Below are 27,112 nucleotides of genomic sequence, written 5' to 3'. Positions count from 1 at the left end.
AAGCACCAAAGGGTTTGACTTGTGCACTGACAGAGGCGGAGAAGGCAGACTTTCAGGGCGAGGAGACTCAGAGCAGGACGCGGGATGGAGTCCGGTGGGTTGGTGGGGGGAGGCAGGGAGGCAGTGAAATGAGAGAAGTCACTGGTGGGAGGGTCTATGACTCTGCTGACTGGGTGACCTGACACGGGGTACACAGAGCCAGAGAAGGGGGTGGCCGGGTGGGAAGAAGGAGGAGCCGGGAACGTGATGGGCAAGGCAAGCATGAAGCGGGTTGGGTCCCGGGGCCACAAGGAGGTCTGGTGCCCCGTGTGGTGAGTCGAGGCACTTCTGGGTCATTGGCATCCTCTGTCCTGGGCTGAAAGCTTCAGAGGTGCAGTCATGGTGCATCAGAAGGTCAGGGAGCCTCCAGGGTCACCTGCCAACCCCCCTGGTTTGCAGATGGGGCAACCAAGGCTCTGAAAGATTAAGGCAGAGAGAGTGGTGTCCCTAGAACTAGTAACTCGGGTCCAGCGCCCTCTCTTTAGACTGCTGTCTCTGGGACTATGGCTTCAGCATCCTGGTCACACCTTCCGGAAATCTGGAAACACCTGGCTGCAACGCCCAGCAGCCAGGCTGCTGTGTCCCTCATCATTTTGTCCCGTTCCCTCTTTGCCTCTGTTGGAAGGACGAGGCACTGCGCGTGCCCGTTAGAAGTGGCCTCGCTGAGGGCAGCACGGGACATTTGATTGCAAGCACCTCGGAAGAGAGCTGCAAAGCCCTGCTCTGTCCTGGTCTTAGGGTCACTTCCCTGCACGGCTGCCACCTGTGTGGCCCTGAGCATGGTCACTGGACGCGCTCTCGGGGACTCTGGCTTCCCAGGGCCAGCGGGGCCGTGTCTCCATGAGGAAGGAGGCGCGGGGCAGTGGTTGGTGCCCCAGTGGGTGGGCGAGGTGGGGGGATGGGGGAGGGGTGACAGAACAGGAAGCAAGGATAGGACAGGTGGTGGCGGAGGAGACAGTGCTGGTGGCAGGAGTGGGGGAGCCCGACGTGTGAATGCGGAAGAGACAGTTTGGCCAGAGAAGGGCTTCACGAATAATGAGGTAGGGGTGAATTTGGAAACACGGGTTAAGGGCAGAGTCAGGGAGAGCCTGTGCCAGCCTGTTCCGACCTTGACCCTGCACCAGAAATTGTGCTCAGTGTGGCCACGCCGCAGGGAAGACGACATACGAAGTTAACAGCGGGGGTGGTGATAATATAATTGAATCCTTCCCAGGCTCTGTTTTCAGCACTTCACACACGTTAGCTCATTTACCAGGTCCCACCAGTCTGTGAGGTGGGGACTGTTATTGTCCCCATTTTCCAGAAGGGGACACTGAGGCACAGAGCGCTGAGGGACCTGCTCCAGGACACGGCTGGTGAGTGACTGAGCCAGCATCTGAACTCAGGCATTGCTCCAGGGCCCACTCTCTTAGCCACTGAACCCGCCTGTCTCTTAGCTCCTCAAGCATCAGGGTGATGGGGAGAGAGTGAGCGACCAAGGGTGGCAGGTGCCATGAAGTAAACGAACAGGAAGCAGAGCTAGGAAATGAGGGGAGAAGGGTGAATCCTATCTGAAACAGAAGTGTCCAGAAAGGGCTCTCTGAGGAAGGGACACTTAACCTGAGCCCTGAATGGGGCGCCTGGCTGCCTCCGTCGGCAGAACACGCGACTCCTGATCTTGGGGTTGTGGGTTCCAGTCCCACGTTTAGAGATTACCTTAAAAACAAACAAACAAACAAACAAACAACCGAGTCTTGAAGGATGAAAGGGGTAGTATTTGTTTGGAAAGTATTATTTGGAGGGATTTAACTAAGACCGCAGAAGGCTTCGTTTGAAAAAGAAAATACTGCATATTGGCTTTAATTGTTGTTTTGCTATTTTTACTTCACCTCACCGCCTTTTTTTTTCCTCCACAGAGGGAGCTAAGCACTCTACTAGCTGGAGCGAAGTAAACTCACGAAGCTCGACAGGGCAGGCACAGGTCCTGACCAGGCTGACCCACGTCAGAGGCTGAGAACTTCCCAGAAAGTCTCCTATTTTTGTCAGGCTGTAGCTATGCCTGGCAAACCGTGTTTAATTTGGACCTCTGGGGTGTTTAAAAAATTAATTGGTTTGGCTCCAGCTTTCTTCCTTTGAGAACAAGATCTGTTGTAAAATTTAAGTGGCCGTGCCAACTGGGGAATGTTCTCTGCACCTTGCGAAGAACCTCCTCTCCCTGGCAGGGGGAGCTGCCCCTGGGAGAAGGAAAGACTCTGAGCTGGGCTCGGGGGAGGAGTGGGGTCTCCCTCCTCAGGTTGTGCACCCTTCCCTGGGGTGGAGGGAGGGGACCCGAGGGCTGGGCAATGATACAGGTGGTGGGATGGGATAGGATAGGAGGGTGTTCCAGATCTTCCGGCTGCGGCAGAAGGCCTGAAGGGGCCCCTTGGACGAAGTTGATGTGGACTTTGGAAGTTTCAATGCACAACCGTTCCTTGAGCACATACTGTTAGCCAGCCACTGGGATGGTGGTGGACACACAGAAAAATCAGGCTCTGGACCCTGCCCTCAAGTTCTTTTTGTGCAGCCATCCCGCCAGCATTTACTGAGCACCTTTTGCATGCAGGAGAGATGCCAACTGCTTTCCAACGTTTTCTCCCTTGGAGGAGATCACTGGGTAGTGAGGAAATCAGGGCTATGCCCACACACAATGTCCCGAGGGCTGTGGGGACCACGTGCAGGACGCCATGGGAGCCCGGTGGGGCGGGGAGGGAGGGTCGGCAGGGAGAGAGGACCTCCCCCCACTGCAGGGGCGAGGGCTTCCCCAGGAGTGGGACCTCAGAGTGTGAGCAGGAGTTTGCCAGGAAAGGAAGGGCCGGGGAGCACCCAGGTAGTGGAACAGTGTGCACAAGACGGGGGTGATGAAGAGAGAATGATGGGCATGATGTGGAGGTCTCGTTCCTCCATTAAGCAGTAACGAGCATGAGCCCTGCTCCAATAGGGCAAGAAGACAAGTAACAGCCACATACCACGTGGCCAGCTTTATGCTAAGCAGCCATGTACATTATATTACTAGTGTCTCACCACCGTTCTCTGCTAGGTCAGCATGGGAGTCTCCCACTTCACAGATGGACAGACTGAGGCAAGGATGGTGCAGTCCGTCCCTGCCCCGGGCCAACAGTTAGTGAAAGGTTGGGTCAGGGTGAGAGGTCCTACCACCCACGTTGGTCTGACTTGGGGGGGTGACCTGCCTCTCTGCTCTGGGCTGCACTGCCCCAGACGGACCACTCCTGGTTGGGAAATTACAGTTGCAGGCTCTTTATATATCAAAATATACAATGTAAACACTTCAATACCTAACAGGCCTCACTCCCACCTCCCGGACGAAGAATGGAAACAAGAACAAGCATACTTTCTGTTTTATCCATTGGACTATGGAAGCTTGGGTTTAAAAAAAGATTTAAGAATTTGATCCAGGTTGTTCCAGTGGCTGCCAACTTTGGTTTGATACACAGAGCATCGGATTTTCAGCCTTGAAAGCTAACCTTCTTAGAAATAGAAATGGATTCTTTTTTTTTTTTTTTTTTTAAGATTTATTTGACAGAGACACAGAGAGACACAGCGAGAGAGGGAACACAAGCAGGGGCAGAGGGAGAGGGAGAAGCAGGCTTCCCGCTGAGCGGGCAGCCCGATGCGGGGTTCGACCCCGGGATCCTGGGATCGTGACCTGAGCTGGAGGCAGACGCTTAACGACTGAGCCACCCAGGTGCCCCTAGAAATGGGTTCTTAGTATAAACTTCACGGGGCGGGGCGGAGGTGGGGAGAAAAGAGAGTGAAAGGAAAGGGAGTGTTTGCTGCTCCCAAGAGCTCCCCATCTTTTACGCCTGAGCACCTCCGAAGCTGCGTTTCAGTGCGTGATTTATGACTCGGCGGGAGTCGGCGGCAAAGCCCAGGTGTGAAGGAAAGATGCCAACACTTCTAAAAAAAATGTTTCCTGATTGTGCCCATTAAGGGTAGATGTAATTAAGCTGAATTTTAAAAACCACTGTGCCTCTGCTTTTGGTTTATGCTCGGTGTTATGATCTTAATCAGGTAATTGTAGCTTGAGAGCAGGATCTATTTTTCTCACCGTATGGGTGTATTTATATAATTTAGTCCCCGGATGGCAAAAGGGCGTATTACAAATGATTTTCATATACTGCATTTGCTTACCTGTGCTGACAGCCGTTGCTCCTTAGAAGTAATGAGAAAGGTAAGGAAGAATGAAAAGGTCACTCCACATTCCCAAATAATTAATTTGGGCTGACTCTAGAAGGTAGTGCCATAAAATTGATTGGTTTATTTAATTCAGTGAAAACGGAAAAAAAAATCAGTCTTCTGTTTTCCAAAGGCAATGTAGAAATTGTTTCTGTGGTGTGCATCCTGAGTTAATGTACTATCCTCTATTGATACAAGCATTTTAGCAGGAAAAAACTGCTTCTCAGCTAAATTTCTCTTTTCCATTGGGTTCGTCATTTTCTCTTAAACAAATAATGGGCATTCAAGGTTGGTGGCTGTGTGTGCATTCGGAATGCATCAGGGCATATGGGTCTAGTCTGCCTGTCAGATTGACGTCACCTGTCTCCGTGCCCTGCTCAGTGCTTGAGGGTTCCTGTGACCCCCACCTTGTCACCAACACTTGACATGACCCAGCTTTCTCATTTCTGCCCAGCTGATGGTTGCCAGTGGATACCTCCTCATTTAAATTTGAATTTCCCTGATTACTAAGGACTATGCGTCTCTTTATATATCATTAACCTTTTGAGTTTTCTATCAGTAGCCTGTTCATATTCTTCGCTGTTTTGCTATTAGGGCTTCTCCTTTTTTCCTTCCGTATGTATCATGGATATGATTTTTGGGTCCGATTGAGACGTTGCTGGGTCACCTCCCAATGTGTTGGCTGCCCGCCCATTCGTGTCCTTTGTGAAACAAAAATTGTGTTTCTCGGGGCGCCTGGGTGGCTCAGTCGTTCAGCGTCTGCTTTCAGCTCAGGTCATGATGTCAGGGTCCTGGGATCGAGCCCCGCATCGGGCTCCCTGCTTGGCAGGAAGTCTGCTGCTCCCTCTCCCACTCCCCCTGTTTGTGTTCCCTCTCTCGCTGTGTCTCTCTCTGTCAAATAAAGAAAATCTTAAAAAAAAAAAATTGTGTTTCTCAATATAAGCAAGTTCACCAATTATTCCTGTTCTTATTTTCTCCTGGTGGTTTGTACTTTTGAGGTTTTATTTAAGAAGTTTGTTCCATCTCTAGGTTCCAAAGATATTTCCATTATCTTTATGGTCTCACTTTTCACATTTAGTTCATTCATCCATTTGGTGTTCACCTTTGTGAGCAGTGTTAGAGCAGGATCCACACTTAGTTTTCTGCCACAGAGAGCTGGATCTCCCAAGGCTGTATGGTGAGGATTCCACCTGGATTCATAAAAACGTTCTCATGTGGCGCATTGTTCTCAATGTGCTACACATAACTCTACCTAAGCTCTCCTTTTGCTACATGAGTCTGTGGCTTGTTTTGTGCTCATACCATGAATTCTATTCCTTTTTTTGAACTGTGGCTTTGTAAGGTGTCCTAATATCTAGTCAGGTAAATGTAGGCTATTTTAACTATTTTAGGACTTCTTTCTTCCATATATATTCTAAAACAAGCTTATTGAATTTCTCAAAAAATCCAAATGGATTTTTTTTCTTGCATTTAACTTACTTATAATTATTTTATTTCTAGATTAATTTGTGTGTGTGGTGGTGTGTGTGTGTGTGGGGGGGGGGGAGAATTGAATCTTTATAGATGCTAAGTAGGCCATGAAAAAGTATGGAGTATCTTGCCATTTGCTCAGGACATTTTCCATGTACTTTATTCAATTTCAAGACTGCTTCCTTGCAGAGCTCCTGTATTCTTGGTTAGACAAACTCCAAAATAATTCCAGCTTTAATTAGCTAATAATGTGAATTTATCTTATCTTGTATTATATTTTCTGGTTTGTTATTATTGGTGTAGAGAAATGTTACTGATTTTAAAAAAATTTATCTTTTATTATTCTATCTTGCAAAACTATGTTTTATTTTGTCTGATGATTCTAATGGTCTTTTCCTGGAGAAATTATAAGATTATTAATCCCTAATAATAAAGATTTTTTTCTCTTTTCTTCTTAAATGTACACACTTTCTGTCCTTTTCTTTCCTTGTAGCATTGCCTACAGCTTCTAGAACCATAGGAAGTAATTACAGTGATGGTGGACATCTGGCCTTGAATCCAGTCTTAAAGAGAATGCATCTAACTTGACTCATTACTTATCATGTTTGCTGTGGATTTTTGGTATATAGCCTTCATCAAGATAAGAAACTTCCCTTTTATTTGTAGTTTGCTAAGGGTTTCTTCCCTAAATGGGTGTTGAATTTTAAGAAATGCTTTTCTGATTCAGATACTTCATTGACAATTCATTGATTCATATAATCATATAATTTTTGTCTTTTAGTCTGTTGATGTGATGAATTACATAGATTTTTTTTTTTTTTTTGCTGTTGAACTATCCTTGTGTTCCTAAAACAAGACTGTCTTCCTTGTACAATATATAAAAAGAAACTATTGGATTCAATTAGCTAATATTTGACTTGGGATTTTTTGTTCATTATGTTCATAATGAAATGAGCCCATTATAGTCTTATGTTGCCATTCTCTGATTTTAGAATCAAGATTACATTAGCCACATAAAATGATTTAAGCAGCTTTCACTTTTTTTGTTTCCCAGAATAAAACTTTTGTAAGATGGGAATTTGGGCTTTTTAAAAAATTTGGTAAATTCATTTGTAAACGCACTGGAACTACTTTATAAAGACTAGTTGACTCCCATTTTAACTTTGGGTTCTCTCTTGTTTGGGTTCTCTCTTGTGTCAACTTGGGCATTTTTTATTTTTTCTAGGAATTTATTAAATTTTTTAACTTGCTAAATTCACATTACTTTCTTATTATATTTTTAGTCGCTATGCTACCAAGCTCAGTGGTGTGGGGAGATGAGGGGATGTTCTCCTACAGAAACTGCAGTGAGATTCCTGGTTTGGGGTTTGGTTGCCTGAGAATGGGCTACAGGTATAGGTTGACTTTTCCATCCCTAGGGCCTCCCCAAGTTTGTGGACCAATTGCATTTGGCATTGGTGTTTTAGACAGCCCTGCACCCTGACAGGGGGGAGAGACAGGGGAAGGCCTGAGCTTCAGGCTTTCCAAACCCTTTCTTCTGATTCTGGGCCAGAGTGTGGCAGCCCCATGAACATGGTAGTGGTGAGCTGGGGGACAGGGCAGTTTCTTCCTAGGCTTAGCTTCTTGGCCTTTTGCATTGAGTTTCTCTTCATGCAAATGAAAAGGTTGTTGCTCCTTCTCTTCACGCATTAAGTGACCACAGGAGCAGCTCCAGAATTTCTGAATTTGTGGAACGTAGAGCTTAAGCAATCCCGTTGGAAGGAAGGGCTAGAGATGTGCTGGGTGAAAGCCAGCCCTACAAGAGCCCCTCATGATCAGCACCTGGGGCCTGTGCTACACCCCACTCCACACTCGGCTGAGTGCTTCTTGGACCATGTGGTGGGCCAGAATTGCCTTTGCCCTGAGATTGTGAAGGGCATACTGGAGGCAGAGATTTTGGAGCTGGACAGTTGGAGCTTAAATTCCCGATTCAATCACTTGTTAAGTGGGTGACTATCAGCAAGTGATTGAACTATTCCTGGTTCCCTCTGCTGCAGGATGGAGGAGAGTCATTCTCCCCTCACGAGGCCTGGGGAGGATTGTGTCAGTCAGGGACCCAGCAGGAACAGAGGCACACACAGATGAAGTGACTTGAAGGAAGCTGGGATGCACGGGCGGGATTGAGGAGGCAAAAATGGGATACTGAGGCACCAGAGACTGGTGACATCAGGCTTGAGCCTGCAGGAAGTCATTACTGCTGTGAATATTAGTAAAGGGAGTCCTCCCTAAAATGGAGTTGGGGGCCGACCGGGGGAGCACTCACGCCCTACCTCTTGTCCTCAACTGCAAGTCCAAAAGGAAGAGATAGACCTTGCCAGGTGGGTACTACTTTGTTACCCAGCAGGAGGAAGAAAGTTTTTCCTTCTCCAGTGACAACAGTCCAACCCATGAGAGATGGCCACAAATCAGCCAATGAAAAGCCACCAAAGCTCAAAACCCCAAGGGACATTTTGTTTATAACAGCTCTCCCGGGGGGCCTGGGTGGCTCAGTCGGTTAAGCGTCTGCCTTGGGCTCAGGTCATGATCCCAGGGTCCTGGGATTGAGCCCTGCTGCTTCTCCCTCTTCCCCTGCTCGTGCTCTCTCTCTCTCTCTTTCAAATAAATTAATAAAATCTTAAAAAAAAAAATAACAGCTCTCCCAACATCCCCCTTTCCTCTATAAAAGAGGGTTCCTCTCCTTTGTTCTCTGGACTTGCCTGTTCTTTTGCCATAGCTGATTCCAGATTGCAACTCTCCGCTATTCCTGAATAAACCTACTTTGGCTGGTGACATAACTGTCAGTTTTATTTTTTAAGGTTAACACTGCCCACTAGCCTGTAAAAACTGGAGCTGAGGAGGGGGGCTTCGAGGCAGCAAAAAAGATGCAGCCACCACCAGGACCCCTGGGGCCAAAGTAGGGAGGGATGGGGAAGGGTTGTAGGAAAAGGGACGAAGTACCCAGATCTCTCTCTCTCCTCTCTCCTGCCGGCACCTTCCATTGATCATACCCCATCAGAAACCAGAGGGCAGGGATACTCAGCCCATGAGGGTCAAGCTCCAGGATGCTGAGGGCTGAGAGGGATGGACATTGGACCGGGTGCAAACAGACAAAAACCAGCATAAAGCTTAGATGCGGTCATATCTGCTAGTTGTCTTGCACACAGTAGGTGACCAGGAAATGCTGGCTCTCTGGGGCTGGTGAGCAGCCCCTGGCTATTCTGAGTCCGGTGTCTCCCCAGGTGTCCATGGGGTTGGTTTCTTAACAGTTTCACAACAGCATCTTATGTTTACAAATGCAATCTCTCAAGCCAAAGCCAATTTCCCCAGGTCAAAATGAAAATGAAATCACAGTAGTAGAGGTAGTAGTGAAGAAGGGATCTGGGTTGCAGGGGGACCCATGAACTAAGAATAAGCCTTTATCAGAAGATGCCGAATCTACAGAGCCTAGGAGGAAGAACAAACATGTTGAAAATTAAATATGAAATGGGTAATTATGTAGTAATGAGACTGAGGACATTACAAAGGACACTGTCATTTAAACCACCACATCTCAACACAGTAATGAACGGGAAAAACCCTCCAGCTTCGTAATTATAATCATAGTTGCCATAACAACTTAGTATCTCTTTCTGTGAGCATCTATCTCAAGACTATATTTTTAGCAACGACTGTGCCTGAGCATGTATTTCTCTTTATATAGCAGCTAATTTTTCAAATTACTGATCTTAAAAAAAACAAACCCACAATTCCATCTTCATTCTCTCTGAGTGTAAAAGTCTCCGGGATAATTAGGGAAATGAGCAGGTGTGAAAGTCCGTTATGAAAAATGCTATAAAAGTATTGATGTCTTGACAACATTGGTTTCAACAGAATGTTCTCTGGACCTGTACACTCTATTGTTCCTTGTCAAGCAGCTTAACATAAATCTTTGCTGTGCAGCTCATAAATATTTGAAAAATTATTAGCTCTGTAAGGTGTTTGAGGATTATTTGACAAGTACAGATTTATGTTTTGTAACAGAAATTGGCTTAATGGAATCCTGAGTCTCAGGAACGAATGAATGAGTAAATAAACACGGGCTTAACTTGCTTAATAGAAATGCCCATAACAGATTCCCAACTGAAGGAAACAATGGGTTGACTTTAAAGGACATCATTTTAAAAAGTCAGAAAAACCAGGAGGGATCCTGAGCTGCCATTTTGGTTTCTAAGTTTGTCCCCAGCTGCTACGCCCAGCTGGAAGGTTTGGTTTTATAGCATGGCAAACGTCCAATAAAAGTGAACACTTTACCAAGCTCCACTTACACCCTCGGGAAATGCCAAAAGCCCCATGTTAGGATCCCAGACTTGAGCTAAATAAACAAATTATTAAGTTGAGAACAAAAAGATCTCAGAAAGCAGCAATCTTTGACGATGCTACAAAAAACCCTTAGCCAAGATTAGGCATGCAACAAGAATTTATTGAGAAGTTTCTGTCTTTCTCGTACTCTCTTATTTCTGTGGAGGATGTAAAATTAGCAGGTTAGAATAATTGCTGGTTTATAAAGAGCTTATAAACACCGTGTGAGGGGAAATGAAGAGTATGCCTTATTGTTTGGGGCCATGGGTGAACCAGGAGAGCCAAGTGTGGGTGAGCAGGTGAACCTGAATCCTACGCGGAGGGATTACGTGGGATTGGTAAGCAGCCTGTGCTTCAGTAGGACAGCAACATTATAAAATGGGTGTCTTAGGGAGAAAGCTCGGTAGCTTCTCCTGTGGGGCGGACAGCAAGTCATAGAGGCCAAGGCAAGGAGGCCTGCTGAGCACGTGTTCCAACAATCTGGCCTGGGGCTCTGAACAATGGGAACATTGTTCCCATTGCCGGAGGGAACGGAGGAAGAGGTGAATTCAAGAAGATGTGCCACAAGAAGCACTAGGACTTCCTGAGGTGTCAGATGCAGTAGAAAGTAAAGCATAAATGGGACAAAGTATTGATCTGGGGGGCTGAAGGATGAGCAGAGCCTCCGGGGCAGATGGTGGCTGGGTTGAGAAGCAGGATGAGGCTTGAGAATGAAGAGCATGAGTAAGCTTGGCCATCCTGTCTTTCTAAACTTCATGAACGCTGGCTGTGCCCAGCCCATTTCCAGGCAAGCAGCCCCAGAGGGAGGGAATCGGAGGGAGACAAGGCAGCTCCAGGAGCCTTGCAGGAGGCTGCTAATGTGTTGGGAGAATTGGCGTCGATGCAATCAATTCTTGTTCTCTTTGTTCTGCTTGCTTTAATTATGTGTCTCTCTGTGAAAAACAAGCAAGCCATACGAGGGAGAGCTGTGATTAGTGGGATTTGTTTCCTGATTTTAGGGATGTGTTGAGACTCACGTTTGAGTGGGGGCATTCTCTGAACATTTACCAGACACTGCAGGGTAGGTGTATGTTATTTTATTTGCCTAAGAGGTGCCAGGAAAGTAAAATGTTTTTAGAACTTATGCCTTTGGGGTTACCAAGATTCATACTGCCTGACTTTAATTATTGGATAAATGTTAGTCTTGGCTATAGTCTGCTATGTGTCCTTGGGAGAGTCTGGGCTTCAGTTTCCTCCTCTGTAAAATGGGAGAGAGAAGGTCGGTCTCAAGTTTTAACTGTATCAGAATGAGTTGTGGAAGTCCGGGGTGGGGCCCGGGCACCTGCGTGTTTAGCAGGCTCTGGGGGCTCCGATGGAGGTGGTGCACAGTGCCACCCTGTCTGGATGGGCTCTCGGCCCCTTCTGGTCAGGATTCTAGGCGATCCTCTTGCTTGCGCTTCGTGTAGCTGCGACTCCTGAGTGCACTACTTGCCGCAGCCCTGTTTTGTTGTCAGGAGGGCCCGGCTTCAGATAAAAGAGCCCCGCAAGGTTGAGCCCTGGGGATACATCATGGGCAAGGGTGGGCGAGGATCCACAGGGGGTCATGAACCGGGCCCAGAGCAGGCCTACGTGGAGAGTGGAGGGAGCGGAAGGGGACCCTTCTCCTCTGTCACTCTGGAGACCTCTGCTGGCTCTGGATTCCAGAATATCCGGCAGATGTGGGGGCTGTTGATAGGCCCAAGGCTTCCTGGCCCTTGGAGACAGGGCAGGGCCCTGCCTCAGCCTGTAGCCTCCTGTTCTCACTCTGGCCATTCTCTTTGGTCCGCGGCCGGGGACCTCAGAAGACCTGCGCTAACGGATGGCCTGGTTGGCCGCCTGCTGGAGGACAATGAGAGAAAACGAGGTGGTGAATGGAGAGGCCGGTGGTAAAGGATGGCAGCTGGCCCGGCCCAAGCCCTGCCCACTGTGTGGGCTCAAAAGTGAGACTCCAGGGAAATGGGGCGGCCGTGCCCCGATGCCCAGACTCAGCTCAGTGGTCTCCTGGGATATCAGAGCCCAAAGGCCTGGGAAGGGGATAGCCTGATCTAGGGTCGAGGCTCAGGGGTAGGCAGAATGGCCCCCAAAGACCTCCCTAGCCGAATGCTGGGGACCTGTGAATGGGTTACAGGGCAAAATGGATTGTAGAGATGGGACTGAAGTTACTTGAAGAGAGGGGGTTATCCTGGATGATCTGGGTGGGCCCATCTAATCACAGGAGTCCTTTCTCCAACCAGAAGGAAGGAGGTAAGATGCAGCAGAAGGGGACGTCAGCATGCCGGTGCTGGCTGAGGTGTCCAGCCCACAAACAAGGACCAGGGAGAAACTACTAGAACTCATGGAAAGCATAAGAAGGAATGCAGGCAGTCAGGCGGATTCAAGAGCGGGGTGCCGACAACCAGCCAGTACTCGGGGCCTGGGTGCTCCCATCTGGCAGAACTGAACTGGGCCAGCACCCGTCGGAGCCTGGAAGCAGGTTCTGTCCCAGAGGCTCCACTGGGGAATGCAGCCTGCTGATTTTAGCCTAGTGACACGGCTCACACTTCTAACCTGCAGAGCTGCAAGATAATAAATAGCGGTTGTTTTAAACCACTAAAGTTTGCCAGAGTTTGTTACAACAGCAAGAGGAAACCAAAGCAGCCTTCGTTTCCGCGATCCCAGCCTGAAGGACCAAAACATAGTTGTTCAAGGACAGAAGGGTACTTTTTCAAAAGTGACTGAGCTCCCTGCCTGCCCAATTAGAAAACCCTCCCGCAGGAGCCTGCTTTTTGGATGAACCGAATGACCTCTGTGACTCCATGTACGGCAGCCCTAGGGTAGCTCCGCTTTGTCTCTCTTGTCCAACAGAGTCCCTGTCTCAGGAGCTGGGGCCCTCCAGGGTCCCCAGGGCCCCCGCCCTCACGGAAACTTTACTCCTTGGAGCCCTGGGGACCCGGGGTCTCAGGAATCCCTTCTTCACAGTTCCTGAAATAGGATCATGGTCAAGTTGAGCGAAAGGTTTGTATGGTCAGTGGAGAACCGTGTCTGGTGTGGAGCCAGGGACGGAGCAGCGATCAGGAGGGCTGGAGGCTAGGCTTCGGCCCCTAACTGGCTTTAGGACATTGGGCAAATCCTTTCTCATGGCGGGCCGCGCTTCTCCAACCTGTGAACCCGCTCAAGCTTCCTCCAGGATGGAAGCTCAAAGCTTGGAGACTCTGGGGAAGCCGGCGCCCAGCAGGGCAGCTCACCCGCCGGCGTCGGGGCAGCGGGACCGGACTAGGCTTGGAGGCGGCTCGTGGGATGAAGGGGGCTCCAACACCTGCCTCTGGGGCCGGCCTCCGCGGGGTCCGGGCCGAGAGGGAGGGCTGACGGAAGGGCGGGGCCGGCCCCCTGCGCCCGCCCCGCGCCTCGGCGCGCCCCTGCCCGCCCCCGGCCCGGCCCAACCCAGCCCGGCCCAGCCCTGCGGGCCGGTCACACGCGCCGCCGGCCGGCCGCCTCCCGCGCCCCGTGCGCCGTGCTGCAGTCCCGGCGCCCCTGCTCCGCGCCGCCGCCCGCGCCCGCGGCCCGCCCGGCGCTCCCGGGGCCCGTGACCCTGCCTGGGGCGCGGGGCCGAGCGGGCATGGCCCGCCGGGGGGCTGCCGCGCTGGCACTGGCCCTCGCGTTGCTGGCGGTGGTCCTGGCCGGGGTGGGCGCCCAGGGCGCAGCCCTCCAGGCCCCGGACTACTACGTGCAGGAGACCTGGAGCCGGGAGCCCTACTACGCGCGCCGGGAGCCCGAGCCCGAGCCCTTCTCGCCGCCGCTGCCCGCGGGGACCGGGGACGGGGAGCGGGAGCGGGAGCCGCGTCCGCCGGAGCCCAGGCCGCCCAAGAAGGCGACCAAGCCCAAGAAGGCGCCCAAGAGGGACAAGTTGGCTCCGGAGACGCCTCCACCAGGTAAGTAACTGTGCGCGGGGCGGCCCGAGGGGGCGCCCGTGGCTGCGCGCCTCTCCCAGCGGCTGGCTGGTCTGAGGGGACAGCTGGCTTTCAGGCCTGTGGGTCGGCGACGCCAGAGCCCCCGAACCCACCCATCGCGCCCCCCCATCCCCCCGCCGCCTCCCTGGGGACTGCGTCGCGCATCCCTTTGGCCTCTCGGAACTTCCCGGACCGACACCGGACGGCGTTTCCCCCGCAGGTGGAGGCGGAGTGGGGAAGCTGCCTGCGGAGCTGGTGGCCCAGGTCTGAAATGGGCTGGGCAGAGGCTCTTTCCGCCCGACACCGCTACAGTCTTCCTACACTTCTTGGGAGTGAATTTACGATTTGGCCACGTGAAGGGCTGGCAGGCTTTGGCAAGACGGCCTCCTGGGGGGAAGCTCAGCAGTGGGCCTTTACCCAGCCAGCGCGCCTCTCCGCTCCCTCCCTCCCGCTTTCTGTGGGTCCCTGGAATCCTCTGCCCAGGTGGGGCAGGATGGCAGAGCCTCTGCTGGGGAGGCTCCAGTCCCCGTGGAGAGGGGGCGGGCTGCAGACGAGGGAAAGCCCAGGGGCGCCTGGCAGCTTGCAGTGCCCGCCTTCCATCCGTCCGCACACCCTTCTCCCATCCATGCGTCTCTGCCAGCCCTGTCTTGGCAAATGACTTCCATTCGGTTTCACTCCTTGTGAAGGGGAGACTTTTCTCTTAATTGTTCCAAATGTTCTTTGCTCAAATTGCAGAGGGTCCTAGTATTTCAGCACTGGGGAGTGAGCAGGATTGTAGCCAAATTCTCTGGCCCTGTAATGGCCTTCCTTGAAAGGAGATACATGCTGGTGGCACCGTTACACCGCTCCTGGCATGGAAGGAATTGCTTTTGTTTGGTTCAAGTCTTCAGAAAGTCAGCAGGAGGCAGCGGGAGAGGGGAGGAGGTGGAGACACAGATCTCTTGAATGTGTCGACCCATCTCAGCAGCCACGCTGCACATGTGTGGAGGTGGGGGTGCGTCCTGCCGTGCTCCAGCTTGTGAGCGACTCTGCCAATGGGCGGGCAGTTCTTTTAGTTGTGTGACCCCCAACAGAACCATCCAGAATTTCCAATGTCTTCTGGGGAATTATGGGAATTAAGATGTGTAAAACCACAGCGGTTCAGTAGGAGTAGGAAGAGGCAGTCATGTTTGGAGAACATCTGCTGGGACTCTGTTAGGAGCTTCATGTACAACTGTCTCCTCTAATTCTTTCAGTGGCTCTGAGGGGTGGGTGTTCTTTTTGTTTTACAGATGAGGGACCGTAGGCGCTGACAGTTTAAGTAACTTAAGTGTCACTTGCTGGCTTAGAAGATTTGAAAGCCCTTCTGTGCTTATTTTTAACTCAAGGCCTTTCTTGTTTGATAGTTTGAATCAGATTTGCATGTGTTTTTGGTTTTTGGTATCTGCTGTGTGATTAGCGCAGTGCTGGGCATGGTGGGTGGGAGACACGTATGTGGGGATCTGGTACTTGCTGGAGGGAGTGCAGGGGGAGTGTGGAAGAAGCCCAGACTGAGTCTGAAGACCATACTTCATACCCAGGTCTGGGGGCTCAGCACTCAGCGTCCTGGGACTTGGTGTCTTCATCTGCAAAGGACGCCTGCACCTGCTACCTCTCTTTACTTGGTCAGGTGCTTTATTTTATTTTGTTATTTTTTAATTTTTTAAGATGTTTTAAGGTAGTTACTATTTATTTATTTATTTATTTACTTTAAATTAACATATAATGTATTATTTGTTTCAGGGGTACAGGTCTGTGATTCAACAGTCTTATACAATTCACAGCGCTCACCATAGCACATACCCTCAGCTTTTCCACAAAAGCTTTCAGTGTGTCAGCTGATGGTTGTGCTAGTCCATCTGTGAGCCATTCATTCGTTCTGCAGGTGGTTACCAAGAACCTGTTCAATGCCTGGTGCTGGGTGAGGTCCTGGGAGTAGAGAGCACAGGTCATCCCCTGCCCCTGTAGACAGCACAGAAGTTGGGGGACTTTGAAAAAGGGATCACAGTTGTGCTGAGGGCTGGACTGCTAATCCCCAAACTGGAAAAATGTTCTTGGAAATTCCAGAGACTCAGCTTTGAGGCCTCCTGGGACAGCTGCCTCCCCAGGCCTGCCACTCTTTCTAATGATCTGTGTGGGGTTTTAAAAGCCTACCACCTAGGACAAGCCAAGTGGGACATTTATCCCAACTCAAGACTCCTGTACTCTTTTTTTCCCCATGTTTTTGGGTGTTTGGCCAGTGGGACCCTCCACCCTGGAGTCTTTTTTTAAAAATTTTATTGTATTATGTTAATCACCATACATGACATCATTAGTTTTCGATGTAGTGTTCCATGATTCATTGTTTGTGTATAACACCCAGTGCTCCATGCAGTACGTGCCCTCTTTAATACCCATCACCAGGCTAACCCATCCCCCACCCCCTCCCCTCTAAAACCCTGAGTTTGTTTTTCAGAGTCCATAGCTTCTCATGGTTCGTCTCCCCCTCCGACTTACTCCCCTTCATTCTTCCCCTCCTGCTATGTTCTTCTTTTTCTTTTTTCTTAACATATGTTGCATTATTTGTTTCAGAAGTACAGGTCTGTGATTCAACAGTCTTGCACAATTCACAGCGCTCACCATAGCACATACCCTCCCCAATGTCTATCACCCAGCCACCCCACCCCTCCCACCCCCCACCACTCCAGCCACCCTCAGTTTGTTTCCTGAGATTAAGAATTCCTCATATCAGTGAGGTCATATGATACATGTCTTTCTCTGATTGACTTATTTCGCTCAGCATAACACCCTCCAGTTCCATCCACGTCGTTGCAAATGGCAAGATCTCATTCCTTCTGATGGCTGCATAATATTCCATTGTGTATATATACCACATCTTCTTTATCCATTCATCTGTCGATGGACATCTTGGCTCTTTCCACAGTTTGGCTCTTGTGGACATTGCTACTATAAACATTGGGGTGCACGTACCCCTTCGGATCCCTACATTTGTATCTTTGGGGTAAATACCCAGTAGTGCAATTGCTGGATCGTAGGGTAGCTCTCTTTTCAACTGTTTGAGGAGCCTCCATACTGTTTTCCAGAGGGGTCGCACCAGCTTGCATTCCCACCAACAGTGTAGGAGGGTTCCCCTTTCTCCGCATCCCCGCCAACATCTGTCGTTTCCTGACTTGTTAATTTTAGCCATTCTGACGGGTGTGAGGTGGTATCTCATTGAGGTTTTGATTTGGATTTCCCTGATGCCCAGTGATGTTTAGCACTTTTTCATGTGTCTGTTGGCCATTTGGATGTCTTCTTTGGAAAAATGTCTGTTCATGTCTTCTGCCCATTTCTTGATTGGATTATTTGTTCTTTGGATGTTGAGTTTGATAAGTTCTTTAGAGATTTTGGATACTAGCCCTTTATCTGATATGTCGCTTGCAAATATCTTCTCCCATTCTGTCGGTTGTCTTTTGGTTTTGTGGACTGTTTACTTTGCTGTGCAAAAGCTTTTTATCTTGATGAACTCCCAATAGTTCATTTTTGCCCTTGCTCCCCTTGCCTTTGGTGATGTTTCTAGGAAGAAGAATTTAAAAATTCTTTAAAAATTGCTGTGGCTGAGGTCGAAGAGATTGCTGCCTGTGTTCTCCTCTAGGATTTTGATGGACTCCTGTCTCACATTTAGGTCACATGTCTCACATTTAGGTCTTTCATCCATTTTGAGTCTATTTTTGTGTGTTCCACCCTGGACTCTTAAGTGGAGGAGACTGGTTTAAGAATGACTCGATCAGGGCAGTCAGTGGTAGTTGTATTCAGTGACACTGTGCTGAGAAAATTCATTCCTGCATTGGAATGTCTCACATGCAGCTGGTCATCAGGTCGTGGGGAGACATGGATAGAGGAAGGAACCTTGTACTGGGGTGTGTAGTGTGGGCTTCCGGACCCGGCTCCACGGGGTGGCTGATGCGTGCTACGTAGCAGGCTCTGCAGGACTAACCTGAGAGTGAGGGGTTGGATTTAGAGATGGATAAGAAGGTAAATGTGTATATAACTAATTTAAAAGTCAATTAATTGCTTTGTCTTTATAGACGATAACGTCTTTTTCAGATAGCTCTTGTCTTGCATCAAGGTCAGGCTCAAGGGAAGATGGAAGGCAAATGTTCTGTGTGGCAGACTCTGGAAGGAGTCTTGTCTTAATCCCAGAGGAAGGTTTGCTTAAGGAACCTAGGACACTGGGGACTTGATCTTAGTGTGAATTTGTCCCTGACCCATGGCTCTTCCTTAATGCCACCACAGAAATGTGCGGTGGATGGCCCATGTTGACATTCTCCTGGAGGTAGCTTGGGCAGCTGAATCCTTTGGTTAATTGAGACCATTGCATTTTCCATGAGGGGCTGACAGGTTCCTGGAGAAGAAGAGCTCTGATATGCTCAACAGAGTGGGATCTTTAAAGAATTTTTAAAATCTTCTGTTTTGAGACAATTATAGACTCACAGGCAATTGCAAACATAGTACAGTGAGGTCCTGTGTACCCCAATGATAACACTTCCTAGAACTCTAGTGCAGGATTGCTCTACCTTGGCAGTATGGACGTTTTGTGCCAATAGTGTGTGCTGTGGGGGTGGGATGGAGGGGCTGTCCTGTGCATTGCAGGATGTTTAGCAGCCTTCCTGGTCTTAACCCCCTGGCCTCCAGTAGCACCCTCCTCTTAGATGTGACAACCAAAAATGTCTCTAGATATTGTCAGATGCAGATGTCCCCAGTGGGTTGAGGATTGCTGCTCTATACAGTCTCAAAGCAGGAAATTGACATTGGTACAGTACTATTCACTAGATTACATACTAAACATTTCAGCAGTTTTTATGTGCACGTGTGTCTGTGTGTGTGTGTGTTTGTGTGTGTGTGTTCTCTGCAGTTTTATCACATGTACAGATTCCTGGAATCACTGTCAGCATCAGGATACAGAACTGAGGACCTCTTACTTATTTATTTATTATTTTTATTTGAGAGTGAGCGAGCACTAGAGAGAGAGAACAAGCACGAGTGGAGGACAGAGGGAGAGGGAGAAGCATGCTCCCCGCTGAGCAGGGAGCCTGACGCGGGGCTCGATCCCAGGACCCCGGGATCATGACCTGAACCGAAGGCAGATGCTTAACCAACTGAGCCACGCAGGCGCCCCTGAGGACCTCTTTTTTTGAGGTTGTGTGGGACTCCCTATCGGACAGTTTCTGAGGTCCTCGTTGTGACCATCAGTTAATCCCAGAATTTCAGAACTTGGAGGAAACCACGTGGTCATTACATGCAAATTCTTGTTCACTGTAGGATTCTAACCCTGGGCTACCCAGTCTCTGCTCACACACTTCCACCGATGGACTCCTCCCACCATGTTCATTGGATGAGCAGTACTGATTGCTGGAGTGTTCTTTCTTGTAGAGACCTGACTACCTGCTTCTCTCTAATTCCATTTATTCAGCTGTTGCTAGGCAAATTCAATAGTTTCTAGGTCTTTGCAGTTGGACTGCTTTGGGGCCCAGAGACTGAGGCCCGGGTCTCTGATTTCCATTATCCCAGCATGAAGAATAAGATAGGGAGCACATTTTTGGCATGTGCGTGGATTTGGGGTGTACTTACCTTGTATGTCATCTCCAAATTGACGAGCTTGGTTTGTGGCCATGCTTTTGGTAGAGAATAAAATGGAAGAGAGAGTAAACCATGGTTAATATAAGTCATTTACCCTTTCCCTCCAAAGTGGTAGTAAGAAACAAACAGGCTAATAAACAAGACTCTAAATAGGTGATCTGAAGATTTTTTTTTCTCCCCCCCCCCCCCCCCACTTTGGCCCTTGGGTTACTTTTGGGTTCCTGCTTGTTTGTTTATTTGGTGCTTTCTTCCAGGACTGGCAAGAATGCGCCACTGTTTTGAGTATGGGCACGCCTGCATTACACCCTCAGGCCTGGTGCATAGTCCTGAGCCCGTGGAATTTGCAGAATGGGCGGCGAGCCACGTTTGTTTGGATGTCTGTGCCCGGAATGAGCGAGTTTGTGTTTTGTACTGTGTTGTGCCCCAGCCACTGGGGGATATAACCAAAGACTTGTTATTTGAGCATATGTGGTTGTAAACAAAGCCCTTCTGTTGTGTGCTGCAGGCCAGTTGCTGGAAAGGGCCTCACTTTTGAGCTTTGCCTGGTCACTCTTCGGAGTGTCTTGCTGTGTTTGGCCCTTGGATGGAAACGTCTTCTCTTGGGCCAAGCTGGAGCCTGAGGATCAGGAGAATGTTTTTGTCAAGATTTCACTATGTATTTTAAAAGCAATCACAGTGCTATCAGCACATGTGAACAAATAGCAATAACTCTTTACATCAGGATATTATACGCTTGCTTGAGGAGTTAAATCCAAAGTGTTTGTCCAGATAAACTCCCTACAGAAACCTGAGGGAAAGGACATTTAATAAGAAAAGGTTGCTTGAGGGGCGCCTGGGTGGCTCAGTTGGTTAAGGGTCTGCCTTTGGCTCAGGTCATGATCCTGGGGTCCTGGGATTGAGCCCCACATTGAGCAGGGAGCCTGCTTCTCCTTCTGCCCCTTTCCCTGCTCGTGCTCTCTCTCTCTTTCAAATAAATAAATAAAATCTTTCAAAAAAGGGTTGCTTGATGTGCATCGGCAAGCAGCTTTCTAAGACACCACCTCTCTTTCCAAGATGCTTTCCAAAGTCAACTATTCATGCTGGCAAGTCCCTAGCCTGTGCCCATGGTTCCAGAAGCCAGCGTCTGTGCGTGGATCATGAAGACACTCCCGTGTTAGGGGAAGCTGGACTGGAGGCTGTGGTTCTTAAAACTGGCCATCATGTTTTCTGTGGGCCTCAGGTGTCCATGGCTGTCAGATCTCATGGCAGATGGTGCCGTCAGTGCCAGGACAAGGGTAGCCAGGGCCCCCGGAGCTGGGCTTGTGGAGGTGAGTCTCTCTTTCAATATCCATAATGGGGTCGGGGAGCCTGAGTACTCAGGCTTGGCTCTGCCCTCTGTGGCCTTTTGAGGTCCCTGCCACCATGCTGCCACTCTTCAATCACGAGACCCATGAAATTAGGGTATCTTGGCCAGGGGGAAGGGCTGGTGTCCATAATGGGCTGGCATCCAGTTGGCTACTCATTCAGGCATCATAGAATGGTTGGAGGGGCACAAAACACCTCCAGAGTGTTAATTTAAGACTCCAGTGTCCCAGATTTTTATGGAATGCTCGATCATGCAAACCACGTGTGGTTGTTTGGCAGTTTGTTCAGGGTTCAGAGAGAGCTGGGACCAGAATCTGGCTGTGCTGCTCACGGGCATGGGTGTCTTCTCCAAGGCTCGGCCTCCTCGTCGTGACATGGCAAGGATGATAAAGCCATGCTTCCAGAGGTGTGACGGGTCAACTTCCAGCCTCCTGCGCTGAGACACGGTTCGGGGGCACCTTCTACCCTCTTCCCAAGAGTCCCCAGTCAGGCTGAGTCCTAGTGGGTCCTGCTCTGCACACAGCCCGAGTTACTGGAGTTTCCTTCTCCAGGTCTTTCTCCTTCCACTTATTTACTTGAACTTCATGAAGTCCCTTTCCAGATAACATGTCTGCACCTAAGTAAGGCTGCATCTCGGGCTCTTTCCAGATGGAAGCCAGACTGAGACAGGCCCGTGCCCGCGGTGCCCTACCCAGCGCCCCTTTGCGTCTGCACCTGCTGCTCTTAACTGTGCTGGCTCTAGAAAAGCAAAGGGCTTCTTACTTGGTTGCAGGTCAGGAAGGTGTCCACTGCTGCGTAGAGCATCTCCCTGGGGCCCTGAGGGAGACCCAAGTCTACACAAAAGGCTGGCCCAGAGGAACAGAGGATGGCCACCTAGTTTCCCAGGGAAGACACAGCCGAGCGGGGAGCGGAAGGCTTTAGACTGATTGGTTGATGGGTTGATTTTGGCCTGGCCCTGGTCAAAAAGTACTGAGAACACTGCCCTTGTGCCCCCATCTCCACCCCAGACCTTCAAGGTCACCGATGAACGGAGCAAGCATCTCGTTCAACCACTCAGCCTGCCTTTCAGGATCTACCCGCTCCCCCGGTTGCTGTTTCGACCGGTAGCCTGCCTTTCTCAGAACTGGATACCTCCCTGCGTCAGGGCCCTTGGCCTGCTAACAGCCACACGGAGCACGTGTTTCCAACCACACCTGCGTAGTCGTGCCGGCCCTCACTCGAGAGGGTTCTCTGCAGACGTTCCTGTGTCTCGGTGCTTTAAGAAAGCCGTGATTGCTGGCTGGCCTGTGAGACTCCGCATTCCCGGGCAGTGCCCCTCGGGCGAGGCCTTTCCTCTCCAGCGGGTTCCTTAGCTAAGCAGGAGAGGAGCCTAGGGCCCTGGGCCGACTCCCTCACGGGAGAGAGAGAGAGAGAGAGAGCGCGCAGATGCTGTGGGGCTGGAATTTCCTGGGGAAAATGCAAATATGCAGCAAAGAATTTTTTCAGTTTCTGGGGTGGGGGGGGTTGCTACTGTAAGCTCCTTGTACAGAGAGGGGAAAAAATAGTTTCCTGTCAACCCAGAAGCATGATGTTTATCACCATCGCCCAGAATAGAACATGTGGCCCGCGTCGGCACCTCGCTTGCTACTTTTAAGGAATTCGTTTTTGTCACGCGGCCCAGATGGAGTTGTTGATTCCTTTCTCTGCACACTTCTTGCACTGCACGCTCGTCTTTCATCCCTGCCGACCGTGAGCTGCCTTTCTTGCGGCAAGAGAGAGGACAGGCCTGGGCAGGGCCTCTCCCTGGAGTCCGCTGTCCCGCCTCCTGGCTCTGTGGCCGACCCCTGGGTGGGTCTCTTCCCCCCTCTGTACCCCAGTGTCCCTGTCTGTAAAGTCATGTTCATTGCAAGCTTCCTGCCCTCAGTGGGAACTTGCCGAGGTCCAGTGTCGTCATCCCTGTGAAGGTGCCGCCTTGAAGACTGTGAATCAGGCTCCGCGGGTGAGCCATGATTCTTCAGCGGCTGGGATGGCGCTTTGTGCCCCACGGGGGCTTGATGACGAATCCGGGACGGAAGGCCAGCCGCTGTCTTCTGTTGGGTGGTTGCTGCAGGCCCAACACGGCCTGAGGCGCTTGGCATGTATTGTTTGTTTCTTCCCCATAGCTTCCACGGGAGCAGGTGCTTGTCTTGTTGATGAGGGAACGGCTCCTCGAGAGGTGACGTGGGTCACCTGAGGACACACCCGTGGTCCGGGCTGTGGCTGGGACCAGATCCAGAGGCCCGTGATGAACTGGAAGGGTGCCCCCTGGAGGAGGTGGAAGGGCCCCGCCTGTGGTCTCTGCTTCTTTGCCTCCCCCTCGGGGGATTCTGTTCCCCACTGCCGGTCCCCTGGGGAGTCAGACTCTCAGAGCTTTAACATCTGCCCTGCATCTGCATCTGGGGCTTTGTCGGCTGCCCAGAGCTGTGTGGGAGCGTGTGCATCACGGGTGTGGATCCGGCACATGGGGCGGTGGGGGGGCGGTGAGGCTGAGGGTGTCACTGGGCCATGCTCTTTGACTCTTCTCCTGTGTTGTGAGGGAGGCCCCAGAGAGGTTGCCCTGGGAGACAGAAGGCTTGCAACCAATGGCCGACTTCTGGGGAGGGTTGGGATGGAACATTCTTTTCCAGAACTTTGGCTTTTTCCTCACATACTTTGTAAAACTTTATTCCCCCTTAACATCTTATCTTTCTGCCAAATCAGACTCCACATTCTTCAAAGTGATGGCACCAGTTTTTCTGAGCAATCAAGGTCTTTACAGACCCCTAGTCAGGCCCTTTCAGAAGGGGCCGTCTTTGGAGGTCACCGGCCATGACATTCCGACCCACAGAAGTGGGACCGATGCTGAGGTGACACCGGGCTGATGTCAGGTGCTCCTGATGTCAGCTCTCTTCCTCTGGCCTTTCTGAACATTCTGGTGTTTTGACTTTCTGGACCTGAGGGGGACACTGACCTGAAAACTGAATGATACTCCCAGCAGGCATCGCCCCAGAAGATGATGGAGAGAGCATTACTCTTGGCTGGACCCCACGTGGCCTTTGAATTTTTTGAAGATTAAAGCTTTTCTTGATAAGTATCTTTTTTTGGTGGTGGTGGGGGGGAAGACCGTAGAACAGACTGAAATGATTCATTAATTGGCACACAGTCCACTAAATGTTTTTGGTATTTCAACTTGCTTTGTAAAGTCCAAGCTAAGTGTCCCTCTCCTAACCCCTCCTCTTATTTTTGTGTTTGTCATTCAGTGACTCATTAGTACGTTCATTCACTCATTCATCACAGCTCATTCTGCACCAGCCTCCAGAGACAGAGCAGTAAGCAAAATGAGACACAGTCCCTGCCCTCACGAACACGCCAGCCTGTGTTACGTGCATGTGATGAGTCTGCACAGCACAGGTGTGTGCATCTGCAGTAGGGGCCCTTTTCCTGCAGGTGCACACCCCTATCCCAGCCGCTGGGGTCTTGACTGTGATGGCTCATAGCTGATCCTTTCTCCGGAGCATTGCCCCCGGAAGCCTGGTTCTCATGCCCCAGTCGGTCCATCTGTGGCCAGAGGCTAACCAGCAGTAGAAAAGGTGGCTTCTGGTCTCAAGGTGGGGACAATGCTGTGTGTAGTTCCCACTGCAGAGGTCCTCATGGGCTCAGGCTGAGTCAGCCTCTGGCTGAGAGGGGGGGACAGCCTTACTTAGCTCCTTCCTCTGCCCCATCCTGCTCCCTCCCCTTTCCCTTTAGAGCCCTCCCCCAATATATCCTGTCCAACTGAACCTCTACATCAAGCTCTGCTTAAAGGCAGCTCGACCTAAGACAGGTGCTATCAGAGCCCACAAAAGGAGGCGTTGATTTAGGTGGGGAGTTCAGGAGAGCCAAAAGAGGAGATGCCAGAGCTGAGATTTGCAAAATTAGCAGGAGTCAATTAGACAGAGATGAATGGAAGGGTGCTCCAGGAGGAGGGAACAGCACATGAGCTGCAGGCTGCAAAGAGGCTGGTGTTTTCAGGAGTAGAGAGGGAGCTCAGTGTGAGAGGAAGCTGAAGGGGCCAGGGGCATGAGCAGGTAGCCTTCCTGGAACCTGGTAAGGATCTCTCCAATTGGTGGGAGCATCGCCCCCCACCCCCACCCCCAGGTACCCAGCCGGGGCCTTTGGAGAGAATTGGAAGGAGGAGCCCAGCATGGTGGGAAACGCTAGCTCTGGGGTCAGAAGTCTGGAGTTCCAGCTCCGTTTTATCAATTAGGTGTGGTGTCACTCTCTGGGCCCCAGAGCAGGTCAAAGTACTACCACAAGGTACTTTTGCAGTCTTAGAATAGTGGTGACCGACAAGTATACGTTGTCTTTGTGAAGAGTATTTCTTTCTTTCTTTTTTAAAATTTATTCTAATTTTACTTAATTTCAATTAATTAACATCATGTATTATTAGTTTCAGAGGAGAGTTCAGTAATTCATCAGTTGCATATAACACCCAGTGCTCATTACGTCACGTGCCGTCCTTAACGCCCATCACCCAGTTACCCCATCCCCCCCCACCTCCCCTTTCTCGACCTCCTCAGTTTGTTTCCTACGGTGAAGAGTCTCTTAGGTTTGTCTCCCTCTCTGAAGGAATGTTTATTTCCCTGGGTGTTCACAGTCACAAGCTGCATCTCCTATAACCTCCAGCAAGCACCTCAGAGTCCAAGGTGCCATCAACCGGACACAGGGGATGCAGAGGGGGCAGACATTGCTTTGCAGAAGATGGTTGAGCTCTCACCATCCTGGGAGAGCTCTGGCATATGTGGAACTAGAGGCATTTCTCTCTATCCTTCTTTTTAGGTAAAAATAGCAACAGAAAAGGCGTGAGAACCAAGAGCTCTGAGAAGGCTGCCAATGATGATCACAGCGTTCCCGTGGCCCGTGGCGATGTCAGCAAGGGTGAGTGAGGCTCTGCAGAGAACCTCCTGCTGGTTCCCTCACCGGCCCAAGGAGGGTGGAGGCCCCTGGAGCAGATACCAGCTGCAGATCCCCCTGGGGCTGCCTGGGGCGGCTGCCGGCCTCTCTGGCCTCTCCTTTGCCTTTATCCTTTGGGGGTGCAAACTTTCCGAGCTGCCCTCTCCCCTACAGTGCACAGTAATCCACAGCGACCTTTTCCCCATTGGCTCAGCTGAAGTCATTTCTGAATCTCCCGAGCCCTGGGTTGCCTTCCCGGCCCCTTCCGCTTCCCCGCCTCCAACCCCACAACAATCTCATTTCCTTTCTTGTGGGGCCTCACAGCTGCTCATGTACATTGCGTGTGCATTTCTTATCTCCCAACCAGACGCTGGGGCCTCTGGAGTCAGAGAGCAAGTCTTCTATTTACAAGCCCCGTGATGCTAGTCTTGGGGTCTTACTCCCCTGTAAAAATATTAGTCTTTTAATTACTTACCTTAGGACGGTGGAAGCCATTACTTCTAGACTCCTGGGCCAAATCTGGCCCATTTGCAGTAGCTCTTACTATGATTGGCTACCAGCATTACAATTATTGTGTCTCTATTATAAGCTCATACTTCAGCTAATGCTAATAGTTTCCCAAATGCTTCAGCTCTCCATAGCTTAAGGCCGGGCCCTGGGCCTCCCGTTTGGTATCTCCCCATGCCTCTCTGTGGTGTCATCGTCACCATTATCCATATTTTATAGATAAGGAAGACCAGACTTGGTAGTACGTGCCGTTTGCCTGTGGCTCTGCAGCCTCTAAGTGGCAAAACAGGGATTTGAACCCAGATTTTCTGGCTCTAGGCTTTCTGCTCAGCAGTACAATGGCTTAAATAAACACAGCATTTCACAAATTTGCCTTTACAGAGGCGGGGTCCGTGGTCAGCTGCTATGTGAGCCTGTACACCATGTCACAGCGTCGATTGTTGGAAAGGGAATGGCATGTTCCCTTAGGCAGTGGTTGGGGGCTGTGTTTCTAACCAGAAACTCGCCACCAAAGCCATCATAGGTGTGAGTAACAGTGTATCCTTAAATAAAAACACAAATTCAGCAACAGGGACCTTCTGCAATCACTTCACAAATGAGCATCCTGTTCCATCTTAACGCGGCAGTTCTGTAGGGTACCCACGGCCATCGGGAGGACCCAGTGTTTTGGGTGG

At 50.4% G+C, this 27,112-nt stretch overlaps 1 protein-coding gene across 2 annotated transcripts in view; it reads left to right on the top strand.

Annotated features, from left to right (window-relative positions):
- Positions 1-13,656: 13,656 nt before the first annotated feature.
- CPXM2 (carboxypeptidase X, M14 family member 2) overlaps positions 13,657-27,112 on the top strand; it is a 148,628-nt gene continuing 135,172 nt past the window's right edge. Inside the window, exons 1-2 of one of the 2 annotated variants that reach the window (XM_027596158.2) lie at positions 13,691-14,003; positions 25,818-25,916. In XM_027596158.2, the coding sequence (XP_027451959.1) occupies positions 13,691-14,003; positions 25,818-25,916 (412 nt within the window). Of the gene's footprint in view, positions 14,004-25,817; positions 25,917-27,112 lie in introns of both variants that reach the window. The other variant, XM_027596159.2, reaches the window with a different exon arrangement.

Source organism: Zalophus californianus, chromosome 15, assembly GCF_009762305.2.
Source record: "Zalophus californianus isolate mZalCal1 chromosome 15, mZalCal1.pri.v2, whole genome shotgun sequence".
Taxonomy (NCBI): Eukaryota; Metazoa; Chordata; class Mammalia; order Carnivora; family Otariidae; genus Zalophus; species Zalophus californianus.
This window is presented reverse-complemented; position numbering and strand designations above follow the sequence as displayed.